This window comes from Ascidia mentula, chromosome 3, assembly GCF_947561715.1.
Source record: "Ascidia mentula chromosome 3, kaAscMent1.1, whole genome shotgun sequence".
In the NCBI taxonomy this organism is placed as follows: Eukaryota; Metazoa; Chordata; class Ascidiacea; order Phlebobranchia; family Ascidiidae; genus Ascidia; species Ascidia mentula.
The window spans coordinates 1,522,872-1,537,726 of NC_138568.1; the positions used below are offsets into that span (position 1 = coordinate 1,522,872).

The 14,855-nt window shown below is 40.5% G+C and overlaps 2 protein-coding genes and 1 pseudogene across 5 annotated transcripts in view; 2 read left to right on the forward strand and 1 right to left on the reverse strand.

Annotated features, from left to right (window-relative positions):
- LOC145893959 (uncharacterized) overlaps positions 1-5,102 on the forward strand; it is a 32,950-nt gene extending 27,848 nt beyond the window's left edge. For all 3 annotated transcript variants that reach the window (XM_082982368.1, XM_082982369.1, XM_082982370.1), the window contains 7 exons: positions 228-333; positions 512-677; positions 764-953; positions 1,162-1,276; positions 1,510-1,697; positions 2,007-2,460; positions 2,650-5,102. In XM_082982368.1, coding sequence (XP_082838494.1) covers positions 228-333; positions 512-677; positions 764-953; positions 1,162-1,276; positions 1,510-1,697; positions 2,007-2,460; positions 2,650-4,349 — 2,919 coding nt within the window. In that variant the 3' untranslated portion in view covers positions 4,350-5,102. The remainder of the gene's footprint in view (positions 1-227; positions 334-511; positions 678-763; positions 954-1,161; positions 1,277-1,509; positions 1,698-2,006; positions 2,461-2,649) is intronic.
- Positions 5,103-6,196: 1,094 nt separating this feature from the next.
- On the reverse strand, positions 6,197-7,718 carry LOC145895184 (uncharacterized). The gene is made up of 2 exons (XM_082983953.1): positions 7,601-7,718; positions 6,197-7,114 (listed from the first exon to the last, which is right to left on the reverse strand). Exons 1-2 carry the CDS (start codon positions 7,657-7,659, stop codon positions 6,628-6,630), a joined length of 546 nt encoding a protein of 181 aa, XP_082840079.1. The 5' UTR covers positions 7,660-7,718; the 3' UTR covers positions 6,197-6,627.
- A 1,072-nt stretch (positions 7,719-8,790) lies between these two features.
- LOC145894902 (kynureninase-like) lies at positions 8,791-12,280 on the forward strand (annotated as a pseudogene). Its single transcript, XR_014401583.1, has 9 exons — positions 8,791-9,028; positions 9,180-9,261; positions 9,451-9,573; positions 9,751-9,948; positions 10,124-10,279; positions 10,676-10,847; positions 11,205-11,391; positions 11,649-11,778; positions 12,013-12,280. The product of XR_014401583.1 is annotated as a kynureninase-like (transcript).
- The last annotated feature ends 2,575 nt before the right edge of the window (positions 12,281-14,855 follow it).

Consider the following 14,855-nt stretch of genomic DNA (forward strand, 5'->3'; position numbering starts at 1 on the left):
ATAGTTGCTGAGTATAAACTAAAAAAATGGCAGACAGGTTTTAAGATGTTTAAAATCAAGGGTGGCTTGGTTCACTGATCCACTAGAGTTTAAACTATTGTTATAGTTTTTGACAAATAGTCGTTGAATGTAAAGCATTTACCTCGATACAATAAAATGATTGCCAGAAGTCTTGCATCAATTACGCACATAGCCCGAAAACATCCTTAACCCTGTATCTGTCGCAGACTTTGCTGGAGATACTAAGCAGGAAGGGACCGAACACGAACGGGATCTTCCGGAAATCTGCAAACGCAAGAGTAACTCGAACAGTAAAAGAATCCCTCGATCAAGGTTAGTCGCACCAATCTTGTTTAAATCAAAAGTGGGTGTTTCGTGAACATGTGAAACTTAATGTAACTTGAATTACATTTGTTTTGAATATGCATTATGTAATTCCTGCGTTGAGATACGAGTTATTGCTGATCTTTAAAGGGGAAAATCAATAGAAAAAATTTGTTGTCGTATTTAGAAGTCGATTGTGACCTCACAAACGTCCATGTGCACGTCATTGCCGCCCTATTGAAAGATTTCCTCCGAAACATTCCCAACTCACTTCTCGGATCCGAACATTTCCGAACGTGGGAGGGCGCCATGGAGCGAACAACTGACGAGGGAAAAATGGAAGCAGTCAAAAGGTAAATTTTTATGTTTATGATTTCCTACTCTTGCTGTTGTTACCCTTGATCAGACATTTATTGGAATACATATAATTTTCTTGCAGCCAAGTCGAATCGCTGGACGAATCGACGCGGACTCTCTTGTGCCACCTTACGGCGGTTCTTCACCGCATCGCTCAAAACTCGGAAGAAAATGGAATGACGTCATTTAATTTGGCTGTGTGCATCGCTCCCAGTCTTTTGTGGTTGGATTCGACCACAGATCTCAACGTACAAGCCTCGTGCTCGAAAGTGGTAAGTTAGCTTTGGTTGCTGTTGCACAATTAGCCATATTAATTATGACCCTGGACTGATAGAGGCAGCATTGCAACACGATGTAGTTTTCTATAGAGGTACTGCTTGGTACTCATTTATCACCGTGAAACAAACTCATTGGATTGTGGCCTCGTTCAGAAAGTCCATGTTCTTAATTGATGTTTAATTTGCTGGAAACCTATTTCAGATCCAGGAACTCATTCGGTTTATGATTGACAACTGCCAGCCAATCTTTGGCGACAAGATTTTACCCCTGCTTACCAGCAGTGAGGAGAATGAGGACGGTGCTTCCTGTAAAACAGGTAAGAATAACAGATACTTTGTGACTGTCGTGCCAGTGCTGTGGTAACACTTATAACACGAATACGCACACCCAGGGAAAATCTGGTATTTTGAAGACCCTTAGATCCTGCGTATAATTTAGCCTGCACAAATGGCTCTAACTGTCTCCTTGTGTGCTTTATGTTGCCGGCCGCTGCTAACATATGTGTTCAGACAATGACGTAATGCACATATTTATATACGCGTTCAACAGACGATCTTGCGCCCTCTGGTGACGAGCAGCGTCTCTTCGACGGAGATGTGGACGACACGACTGAAGACGACAAAGATGCAAAAGAGGACTCGGCTTTTAACGAATGCATCGGTCAATTTGATCGGGGAAGAGGAACCAGAAAACAGCTTCAGAGAAGAAGATCTGCCAGAAAAGTTCCAGCCTCAAACGTAAGTTCTCATAATGATTTGGTTGATACCAAGTTAAGGGTGTGCGTTTCTGCTCTGTGTGTTCAAAAAGGTTATTTAGGAAATAATAACCGCGGTGCCCAGGAAACTGAATGACAGACGATCAGTTTTAGTTTATTTTAAACACAGAAATGTTAATTTCGCCCAATGGCATCTTCACATCAAATCTAATGTGATGGAATTTTATGACCAATTCACCTGCAATCAATTGTGTTGAACAAAGATATTGAAGATTTGTTCATTGAACGTTCAGATTTTGCAATGCGAAAAACTCCTTATGTTTTCCTTCAGCTTAACATCGCTTCCTCGATGGACAGCTTAGACCAGGACATTCTGGAGGCGGAACTTGTAATGGACCGAGCAAAAACCGAACTACAGCAATCACTCGCCAAATATGAGTCTAAAAAGAAAACGTACTCCACCTCAAGCAGCGACGATCGTGCGTACCAACGACGTCACAGTGCTGACGTATGCAGCCTGAGCAATGACTCGGGATTTACCACCTTGAGTGGGGACGACGAGGAGACGCAATCTAGACGTCGGGTTGCGAAAGGTGACGACGCTGGAAACGAGAGGTCGATTTCTGGCGGACGCAGGAACGGAGACTCGGGGTTGGAGGAACTACTCGGTGCTAAACTTGACATTTCGGATTTGGCTGAAAGAGACCACGTGGTGCCACCAGCTAAAGATGATCACAGTAGAAGAAGATCTGAACCAATCATCCGTGGCGGTCAGGATAACCAGGGTAAAACCACACAGAGAATATTAACGCGTACATTGCAAATTAACGATGAAATGGAATTTATACAGAATTCCGAACTATAGCTTAGTGTGTTAGTTGGCAAAATGTCCGCAGCCACCGACTGTAATGATAAGACCTGGAGATGTTAAATAGTGTGAATTGCCTTCAGTTTAGTTTTATTTGTATTTGCAGGTTTGACTTCTGCACGAGAAGAGATTTTGTCTCAAACCAAACAGAAAGTCTTGAACGGTACAACAGCAGCAAGTAACAATAACAACAACAACAATAATAACAACAACAATAACAACGTACTCGCGGAAAAATATCTGCAGAAAATTCGTCAAACCAGTGTGGACAACATATTTTCAACCTCCCTTGCCGGTTTATCTCTGCCTGAAACCCTTTTCGAGGTAACTGACGACGGCCAAGCATCAACCGACGGGGAAGCGGGCGCTGAAAGACCGCAGACACTCAGCCTTTTTCCCGACCGTCGGCGGGCAAGTCTGGGCACAGCTTCTGACAAGGAAATGCGGACCTTTTACACCGGTGCTGTGAAACATGGCGGACGGCATTCTTCTCGGAGATCAAGTTACACTCACGGCTTTCTCGTGGAGAAGTTAACCCGACTGAGGTCATCGGAAAGGTCATCACGACAGGGCAAAGCGGACGAAATTTTTTACACCACGGGGTCCCTGGATCACAGGCCTTCGGAACCGAAGCAGGAAAAACCACTTTCTGACCCAGAGCCGTCGCAAAGTCCCAGAACCCCGGTCAAGGTACTTACTCCTGTAAGTCCGGCCGAAAAGCCCAAATCCGCTTTCGTACAGTGCGAGTACACAGCGACCTTTTGCGGCGGTATACCCAGCAACATCACTACCACCAGGTGTCGCTGCGAGTCGGATAAAACCAACTCGAGCTCCGGGGTTTCCTCTGACGCCTCAACTCCCACCAGGCGGAGAAGAAGTCGACCCAAGCTTAACGGGGCATTGAACAACGCTCTTAAAACCTCCAAAGCGGACGGGGCCAGTCTATTCAGCCTCAGCCTTCCTTCAACGACTTGCATAACAACGAACATTAACAATGGAACGATTGTTGTGACAGAACAACGCGAGGCAAAGCAAACTCAGTTGAAGAAAGTCCACTCATTGGATCGCCGGTTGCGCTCATCCACCTCCGTACCGGGACTGGCTACGTCGCCTTTGCGCAACCGTTCCGGCGGAAACTTTGACCGAACCTTGTCGGGTTCAGTGCGCGCCAGAATCAACGCGTTCAACCGCGGTGACGTCAGCAACGCTTCCAGGAAAGTCTCAGATACAGCGATACGCGATGCACTGCTTTTCCAACACCAGGAGGCGCGCAAGAGCTCCATGCCGTCCACATACGTAAAACTCGATTCGATGCTGGACGATTTTCCGGAAGACGAAGCTTCGCGGCGCGGTTCCGCGAGAAGACAAAGAAAAGAGAATTTGGTGACGCGCGATGGAGGGTTGTTCACAAAATCATCTCCAAGCGCCGCGACTGGAAGAAGAAGCCGCGATTCCCACGAGGAATGTGGAGAACGACAAAGACGACTTTCGGACGAAGCGCTTTTGACGCTTTCCGAGTCGCTGGCATTCGGAAATAGAAAGACGCCGCGAAGCAGTTTTTCGAAACCGAACGAGAACGCGAAAACTCCGGACACCGAGGTCGAGGGTTCGAATCCCGTGCGCCGCAGGTCGAGAAGAAAACGAGCTGCTCGTTCGTCCCACGGTGCAATCAACAACAATAATAACAACAACAATAATAATCATAACACTTTAAAACACAGCTTTTCCTGTGACGAAACTGTACGCTGTTCTCCTATTGTTTTTCAACTGAAGGAACTGGAAAACGCGGCAGAGTCTTACGTGTAGTTGGCACTAACTCTGCTAATATTTTTTGGACAAATGTAAACCTCTTTCATAAAGTTAAAAATTTTTGAAGGTCAAAATCTTATTCTTGGCCCACATGTGAAACTGCTTATAGGACTTTTGTGAAGGATATATTGGGTAAATAGTTATCCTGTGTAAACGTCGCAACAACGACAGTGCATCGTCAAGTTTGTTTTCATATCTGAAACATGCGCCAGAAAGTTTTGTTGTGTGTTTGTGGTTTTGCCGATATTTTGTGGCGGGCGTGTTTACCGTGGCGCTACGTTCCGTATCTACACTGTAACTTGCTTTGTTTGTTGTCCGGAATGAAACTGAACAATTTCGTAATTGTGTTGACACAAGTGCTTCGACTTGGTATAGCCCACAGGTATAGCCTGCCTTCCTTAATCTAGAAACACATTTCATAGTTTTTGATTCAATTTAAACAAGCATGTAAATGTCCAATATCACAAGCTCCGTGGATTTATTCTATTTTTTTTAACAGAATGCAAATTGCACAGTTTCGTTTCTGGAATCCCGTTCAGTTCCTCTCTCTCTTTTCTGTTTATTTTTGTATTCCGACTTCACTTTTTCTCAATCGCAATCATTCCTCTCTCGCCCACAACTTTTTCATTTTTTCCGTTCTTTATTTTCACGTCATCGCCACGCACCCGAAATCCACACAATTCAAAAAACTAACTTTGAAATGTCGTCACCATCACTGACGTCACATCATCGCCACGCTTCAATAAATTCCACAAGAAGGTTAAATGTGATCTTTTGTACGTAGTGGGTGATACGAATGCAGTTAATGCAGCGAATAAATTATGATAAACTACAGCAGAAGTTAATAATACTCCCCCCTGTATTAGGGTTGTCAAATATTTTTTTTAAGGACGCTGTTTTTCAATTCCAAACTTCATGAGTTGTTGTTTGCGATTCTGTACGTTTGGTCAGTTTTAAAGAACAAAGTCTGCAACTACGAAGCTGATTATAAGATTATAAATGCGTTTGGTCATCAAACAACATGAATTATTTTTGTGAAACCGTTTTAGGATGTGTCTCTGTTTCATTCAAAACAGGCTTATTACAGCAATTTGCTGCAGTGAATAAAAGGATTGTGTTTTTGTTAAGTTTTTACAACAACTTCGACTGAAACAGATCATGTTGGTTTGTCAATGATGGGAAGTTATTATTTTGCTGATAACCTTTCCCGTCAACGCGTCAACAACCGCTTCCGCAAATGAGTTAAATCAGTGGATACGACACGTGCTTTAACAAATTCCTGGCATCCCAGATTATATAATGTTCTGTCACGCGTGGGGACTGTAGCGGAACGGTCTGGATCTGCGCTAATGCAGACAGGTGACGATTACCACAAAGTGGAGGTCTTGCTTGGTTACCTGGCAAGATCGTCATAAGTAACCAAAGTTGCACGCATGCAACCTATTAGGCCGTAACAGCGGCCTTGTCTGCAGCTCATTATAAAAACGTATTAACGTAGGTTTCTATTTCGTCATGAATTTATGACGTTCTGCATTTATGCACATATGTTTTAATGACACCGCACTTGGTGATGTAGAAAATGAACGTATGTTTTGTGCCTTTCATCACCATATAGTGCTGCTTCTCTGGAAATCATGTTGTCTCTCACATTGGCGTTGACCAAGTTTAATATTCAAATAATTCATTGTTGGTGGTACAAGGCATATTTATTACTATAAGACGGATCTTCTGGCAAACCGCCACCAAAATACATATTTGTCACAGAGCGGTTACTGTAATATTCACCAACGGTCTTGTTGTAAAGATGTGTTTTGTTTTCAATAACTGGTAAATAGACACCTCGTCGCTTTATTATCCACAACGTCATCAACAACACGCACAAAGCACGGTAGCGTCACGCGTTAACCACGCAGTAATATTACGCTCAGCGCGTGAACACTTGCCGGAAATACCAATGCATACTTATGTGTTAAAAAACAGTCAACATCAAAAAATATCCAAGCAGTTCATAATATAACAACTCGACAAAATCACACTCCCTACGTTTCAATTTACACACATGGGTATAAATTTGTGTTATATGGCAACTTGTGTACATGTTAGGAGGAACTTTTAGTATTGTTTTTGTGAGAGTTATGTGAGAAAAAAGTTATGTGTACTGGTACCGTGACAACAAAGGTACAAACAGTTAAATATTTGGTAAGAAACATTGAAATGAACAAAAAATAGTAAAAGGCATTTTAATTTCCTAAATAGAATGGGTGCAAAATGAACATTACCAATATGCGCAAAACATTACCGTCAAAGCAACACAAGACAGCAATTGTGAAAATTTTGACTGGCAAAAATGGTGAAAAAGTTGAGCTAACAAAAATATTGAAGGAGAAAATATGAGAAGATATTCGTCATGTGTGACATCGGTAAAAAAATTTTGAACAGTTTTACTTCTACAAATAAAATAAGACACAACAGCAATGGCCGACAGCAGCACTGCCACCAAAAAGTTGCGCAAAAATAGTTTAGACACATTGAGAACGAACTCAAACTGCAATAATTTGTTCAGGAACTTGATTAGAAAGAAAATTTCAACGACGAAACAAACACCAATTGTAAGTTGTGCGATTGGTCTCACAGAATGGTGAAGGATTCCATGTAACAGAACTACAAATGCACCAGAGTAGAGGCTTATTGAACTAAGCCATGATGAACTTTCAACGCCTTCACGTTGCTGCACTGTGACCTTCAAGGGGAGTTCCACATTTCTGTTGGACATGGGTAATATTAATGATGTGTGGTCAATTTAATGTGTTGTGTACTGTGCACATTCAAAATACATTATCAAGAAAAATATCATAGCACATATATTTTAAGACCCAAATCAACAGTAAGTTGTATATACCATATTTCTATCTGTTTAGGACAATATATTTGATTGTGTATAAGCTGCAGACAGATGGCCACTGTTTCGACCTAAAAGGTCTCATCAGTGCAGCTGGTGTGACTATCAGACAACTTTGCTGACCAAACGGCCAAGCAAAGACTTCCACTTTGTGGTGACTATATATATTTGATGTTTGGAAATTTATATTTGGAGAGTGTACTTTAAGTAAACGTATTTTACTCAAAGTGTGGAGTAATAGACAATGCCCCTTTCTCTGTTTTTATTAAAAAAAAGGTTTACAGTCAGTGACCAACACATTTTAGTGTTTAACACTAACATTAAATTATTAGTTGACAACTTGACATACTTGATTTTGTTCTTATATTCTGCACACTTGATATCACATCTTGACTTGAGTTTATCCATCAAGCTTCGGACACGGGCTACAGTTTTTCAACTGTTCTAAATTCTATCAACCTTTAAACAAAAAACCTTTCATACTACTTTGTGTAAACAGTATATAGGCTACCACTACCCCCATACTCATTACTATTTATAGTCCTTATCAACATATTTATGGCGCAACAACTGCACAGGCTGTAGCATAATATTTAAAGTCATCAAAATGTCCCAACTATCAACACTGATGATATTAATTATGTACTAAAGACTAGGCCAAGAACCACTAAACTAGACTAGAGTCTTACGCAACACCAGTATCATGATACGATGCGTTGCTGGGCGGTGCTTGTACTGAGTTTGAACTAACAATTCACGAAGAAAAAGGCAAGCTCGACTCACAAACCGGCAGAAATTTTGACTGAGAGTAGTTCACTAGTGTTGCATAGAAATAGTATGTGGGTTCATGATATCTATGTAATCGAAGTCAACAATTCCACAGAAATGAAATTGTAAGTAATATTTTGTCTGCACGACCAACAAACACCTTAAAAGTAATACATTCAGACAAACAATTGTTAAGGTTGTTTAAATTAAAGGTGTAGTGAGGTACGTAGGCAAACCGCAGAACAAGCATTGTCCAGTTGACTGAAGCGATGTAGTGTTTTCTTGGAGTTACAAGCTATAAAGCAAATACACTTTGCTGGAGTTGTGCGCAAACAACCGTGAAATTCACGCGCCGGCACACGGCGAAAAAAATGCACCGACCAGTCTGAAAATATGCGCTGCGACAATATGCAGTCTCAGGATAGTACAATATACTGCAGTGCTGTGAATAGTGTGAATCCGTTGTTGCAAATGTGACAGTCAATTGCGTTGTACTATTGGCTGGAATGGTGCTGTAATTATATAAAATAACCTTTGTGGTAGAGTGACTGGTGAAAAACTAATACCGCAGCAGCCATTTGGCAAATAACTGTCAGTTTGCACACCGCAGACCTCACACCAATTTTTACATGAGGAAAAAAGAAAGCTGTGTTTGAAGAGCTGAAATTTGTTGCTTCAAGTGGAGCAATCAATTTAATTATATGATCTTAAATCTACAGTCTTTGTCCGATCCAAATTGGTGTTTACCAGTGTTGCATTACTAAAGCGACAGCAGACTTACAGAATAGCCGCTTTAACAATTTTGAAGTCACTTACACAGATACATTATGGCAATGTTTGAGAAAAGAAACACTAAAAGTTGTAACGAAGTATTGGAGGAAATATCGGCGAGAAACAACCTTGAAATCACAAGCAAAGAATTTCAGGAATATCTGGACGAAAATGACCCGATCTCACATCTCAGGGACGAATACATAATACCTCACACAATAGGCACAGGTTAATCAGTGTTGATATAGGCACAGGTTAATCAGCGTTGGAGCAAAATCTACAGGCTTAAAACGTATACGTTTTTCGGCATATCGTAAATTCTTCAGCTGCTTACTGTTTAAAGTTGAGAAATTCTCTTTTACTAACCAGTCGTTATCTTCAGCTGAAAGAACACCTTCGGACAAATGCATCTACTTCTCTGGAAACGGGTTAGGATTGCAACCTAAATGCCTGGCTGGAGAAATTTCCAAGGTAAGCCTGTAAAAGTAATGGCATTAATACCGGTTTTAACTCATTTGCTGATGAAATCATTTTATTATATTTACTGTAAGGAACTGAAGATGCCCATGGAGCAAAATATATATTCCTGATAAAAAGCCAGGCTGATCGTGTAGTAAAAAGCTACTGCTTTTTTTATGCTACTGATCGTTATTTGTTTAGATCCTAGATACGTGGGGAACCACCGGAAACGACTGTAGGACGAGGGGTCACTTGCCCGCCACCTGGTGTGACGATTACGTCACAGAAGGAATGGCACGGTTAGTTGGCGCTCATGTGGACGAAGTAAGATATGTGTGAATCGGGTGTCGAAAATCGGATAATTTTAAGTCAATTGTGCATTCTTATAACCAACCAAAATTATATCAAATTTTGAAAATGAAAAAAAACAAATTTTGTAGCACGCTTCATTTGATGTTTGACCAAGGAAAGGCCGAAATCACACTCATATATATTTTACAGGTGGCAGCAATGAACGGACTAACAGTTAATCTTCATCTAATGCTTGTCTCATTTTATCGACCAACTGCTAAGAGGCATAAAATCTTATTGGAATCGAAAGCCTTCACTTCTGATCATTACACTGTCGAGTCACAGATACGCATGAAAGGTTACGACCCACGTGACAGCATGATTATGGTTGCCAGGCGACAAGTACGTGTGCGAAGATCATTGAGTGACATGAGGTTTTTAAGCGTAAAACATAATTTAAGCCACATAGACAGGCGATTGGTGTTACCTAATTTTACATTGAGTTTCCTTCTGTAGAAATGTAGAGGCGATTTTCCTGTTCTACCTCTCAAAATGATACTTTCCCTATGTTAATAATAAACAGGAAAATGGCATATGGGAGATGGATGACGTCATCGCTATGATAGAGGAGCACGGACATGAGATTGCGTTGGTGATGCTGCCAGGGTTACATTTCCTTACAGGACAAGTGTTTGACATGAAGAGAATAACCCAAGTAGCTCACAGCAAGGGCTGTATGGTAGGTTGTGGGTTGGAATTTAACAACGAAAAAGTTGACTAGATTTGTTGACTTCGGTTAATCCGGATAAAAATTTACCGACACATTAATCCGGATCAGCCGAATCCTGTTTTGTGGGATAAAGATTGCTGTTTAGTGGGTGATTATGTGTTATCAGTATCATAGTAGATATTTCTTATCGACACTTAACAAACATGTATAAATACATGTGATCAACCTTAGGCAATTACAATACACACGCAAGGTTAGTTGCAGCCATCTTTTTTCAATAATATATGTTTATTGTATATTATGTATTTAGGATGCACAGATTTTTATAAGTTATCAACCTTGCCGATAAAACAACACAAGGCCATTGTGATCTCCTATATAGCGGCTAACAAACCTTTGGATTAGGTTGGTTTCGACCTTGCGCACGCAGTTGGTAACATCGAACTTCACGTGCACGACTGGGATGTCGACTTTGCTGTGTGGTGTACGTACAAATATCTCAATGCTGGATCGGGATCTGTCGGAGGCGCTTTTATGCACAGAGAGCACGCGAACAACGATTTTCCAAAACTAACAGGTCTTTGCAAGAGGTCGAAGTTGCTGTTGTTGTTTTCATCACCAGCCCATTTTTTGTTGTTGTGTTTATTGTGTTTACTGTAAGAAACTAAAGACGCCCACGGGACTAAATATATATTCCTGATAAAAAGCCAGACTGATCCTGTAGTAAAAAGCAACTGTTTTTTTAGTCTAACAGGTCTTTAGATGTTTCATTTGTGCTTCGTCGTCTAATATTATGTTGACGTTTTTTTTTATAATGACGAGACGTATTTATTTCTTAAATATATAAAATAACCCATAGAAATGGTGTCTCGCTTGGTGTCTTTGTCAAAATTTCCTCAATTAAATACAAACTAACGCGGATGAATATCTTCAGGATGGATTGGGCACAAATTAGAGACGAGGTTCGATATGACGAACGAACTGGACTTGATTCCCGGAATCCAGGGATACAGACTTACCAGCGCCCCCCATCTTCTGATTGCGGCCCTCCATGCAAGTCTGGCAGTGTTTGAGAAAACCAACATGTAGGAATTGATCGCGAAAAGCTTTTTGCTCACAGGGTGAGTCGTGTCGTCACGTGCCAACGTTGATGAAAAAAAATGAATCACCACAATGCACCATTGTCCCCAATATAAAAAAAACTACGGGAGGAACTTAAACTGAAACTGAGCGATTACTCTTCGTATTCTGTTTTATTCTAGTGTGCTTTTACATTTTCAATTTTTTAGCAAAAAGGTGTTAGAATTGCTTGAGAAACAGTTTAGCATTGGTTGAAATGTTCACCATCATCACACCAAAGCCTGAACCACATTTTTAGGTACCTGGAATATTTGTTACGCCACTACTTTTCCAAATCGGATGACCAGAAGGCGTACATAGAAATAATAACGCCCACAGTGAAGAGGGGCTGCCAATCATCGCTGATTTTTCATCAGACAGCCGTTAAGGTAGGAAGAAATCATATTTGAGGGAGCTGTCATGCATTTTTTCCCAGTGCTATTATACCATGTACCCTGGTCTATTGTTATAATATAAGTGCACGTTATCACGCGGAAAAGTGCATGTTATTTAAAGCGTGTTCACTCGGAAATTAGATCAGCTAATTTGTGGCAGAAATATATAAATATTTTGAAACATTTCATTAAACGACGCTTTAATGTCACAGAGTATTTATTGCACAGGTTCAAGAGGAACTGATAAAACACAACGTAAGTTGTGAAGTTCGCCACCCAGTGGTACGTGTGGCCCCAGCTCCAATGTACAACACGTTTCACGATGTGTTTCAATTCGTACAAATACTGAGGAAAGTTCTCTTGCAAGAAGAAATGTGTTGAGGCACCATATCGTTTTGTGTAAATATATAATGTAGGGGCACACATGACCACAAATTATATAATATTTTAAGCAATGTTATGTGATTTATTCACAGTGTGTTGTTGGAGATTGCGGGAAGTGACAGGGTTTACATGAGACCAAACTTCAACCGCATGTACCAGCATAAGTTTTAGATTATTTTGCCTTGACAGTCTTATGTGCGGTCAATTCCGCCGAAATATTTCATTCCATCACCGTGTTTCAATAAAAATTGCCTTTACACAAAACATTTCTGTCCCTAGAAAGGTTATTTGCATTTTGCGCATATTACTTGAACAGATTTTTTGGATTGGTAGTTTCTGATGGTCCTGTAATGTATTTGTAATTAAGAACATTAAATAATGCATAAAGGTCATATTGTTATGTCATTGATGCCAAAATGGTCGTTGTGTTGTGTGTAATTTCCCGTATACCGTCTGTGTTGGCGTTGGCTACAGTCTGACTATGTCAACGCAAGTTTGTTTTGCCTTCAATGTATGTTATACAACATTGTTTCACACGCCCGACTGGAGCGGCCATTTCCTCTCTGACCATCGTTTGCTTTTGCAAGTGCTGTGCCTGGCATTCTATACTTTATTGGTTGCCACGTAATTTGCTCGTGTGAAAAGGATGGAAGTTAACGTTGCCTGCCTTGTGTCTTCATATTGGCACTTGGTAAGAATAAAATTGTAAATATTATTTGGAAGATTGATTAGTTCGAAACCAGAAGAAAGGAGATTGTCAAATTCTAGCCTTAAAGCCTTTTAAGGGTCAAGGACCATAAACTCTAAAATGAGGTTCAGCTAGGAACTATATGCCTAAACTAAACGCTACCTATTGCGGCATACGTTGCAGTCCTGTATAAGCTACAAACCACAGGGTGCAACATAAAACGGTTTGTAAATATTGGACAGGAAATCTCATTCCGCAAGGCCTCATACCAGAGGAAATTATGACTCAAACAAGTCTTGTGTGTCCACATATATTAGAAAGGAGGCACGATCATTTGCTTTGAAAACTGAGCGATTTCTGTCGAAGAGATTGGGATACAACTTCGCATTTCTAAAACTCATTTCTTCCAAGACAATTTATTTTCTGGAAATCGAGTTTAGAATTTGTTTTGTTTTAATGACGACCAAACAGTAGTTAGCGTCTGTTTTTAACAAGGGGTCACAAATTTGTTTCAGCCCGATTGGGGAATTTGCATTGTGGCCAGAAATCCTCTCTTCAATCTAGTCCTCCATGTCATATGTTTCCTCTTCTTCTTCCCTGAATAAAACACAACGAGGATGTTATCAAAATTAAGTGTATTTTTTCGTGTTGTACTCGGTTCAAAACTGGCCGTTACGAAAGATCTACCCCGAATTTACTGCCGGGGCGGGTAGAGGTATGAAGGCATCCACTCGCTCATTTATTCTTATGTGTGGACTCGCTAACAAACAATTTCAGAATGACGGTTTAGGTGAATTATACCCGTCAATTACATGTACTTTTTTTTATACATATTTGTATAAATGTTTTTTAATGATTGGAATTTATATGTGATCAATCGTTAAAGAAGGCATCTGTGTGCATTTGATATTAAGAAACCGTTTTGGCTCGTTTTATTGGGATTTTGGTTCATCTGCAATCTCAATTCGATGTCCTACATATTGGGACGAGCATATGTTGGCAAATGAACAAAAAAAAATTAAATGAAGTAAAATGTTATTTTCTTCCTGTTGTCAAATTATTTTAACACAAAAACGAGTCTTAATTCAGACTTTTCAAAGTTAAACAAACGCAAACAAAAGTTCGCGGAATCTTAAGTACCCTTTTTTCATACAGCGCCGTTCAAATGTTAAATGTCTACCTATGGTCTTCGACGTCAAAGACTTCCTCTTCGTTTCCTGTTTTCGATGTAAAGTGACCACGTGGTGGCGCGTGTAAAATCTCCTCCCCAAACTCTTCCTCTTGCCTGAAAGTGAAAAAAATATGACCTATGACCTATGACCCGGTGCAACCGTCACATGATGACGTCTGTGCGTAAAATAATGTAACTTACCCCAAACCAAGATTGGCCGCCGCTATGAGAAGCACCAGAATCAGAACAGACTTCATTTTTCCTTGAATGAATAAAACGTTGTCTTCGAATGATCCACAAAAACAGTAGGTTGTAGTGGTTCACTATCCCCTGGAATATAATGATTTGCTGCCTATGTTTCGGCACTTTTAGCTCCGTTCAAAGGTCGGAACAGACGGTTATCCCCCTTTTTTCAACTACCACTTCCTACAGTCAAAACAATGATTGGAAAATTTTGTAGGAACACCCCGTACTTTGAGCAAATCCGTCGAGTTTGGACTGTAATGTCATTGGATCCTCATGCAGGGAGGTCGGACAACTTGCCTACTGTGGCATAATGTTGCTGAAGCACTGGCTCCTACGTACACATCCAAGCTCCAGATTTATATATAGGACTGACATACCGTGTTTATATTCAACTTTAAAGAAAATTGAAACGTACGTGCACTTCATAAATTTCTTTATTAACGTTGTATTTACGTGTTACAACAGCCACTACGAGAGGGGTGTGCATAAGGTGCAGCAAGTGCGGTGTATCAAATCCCATGTCATCTTAGTGGGTTATGAGTGGCAAAAGATGGCTGACGAATCGCATTGTTTGCTTTGAAA

Coding starts and splice junctions, on each gene's coding strand:
- LOC145895184 (XM_082983953.1), bottom strand. CDS start 7,659: ATGGATAAACTCAAGTCAAGATGTGATATCAAGTGTGCAGAATATAAG. Junction 7,115..7,600: donor GAATATAAGAACAAAATCAA/GTATGTCAAGTT, acceptor CATGTCCAACAG/AAATGTGGAACTCCCCTTGA.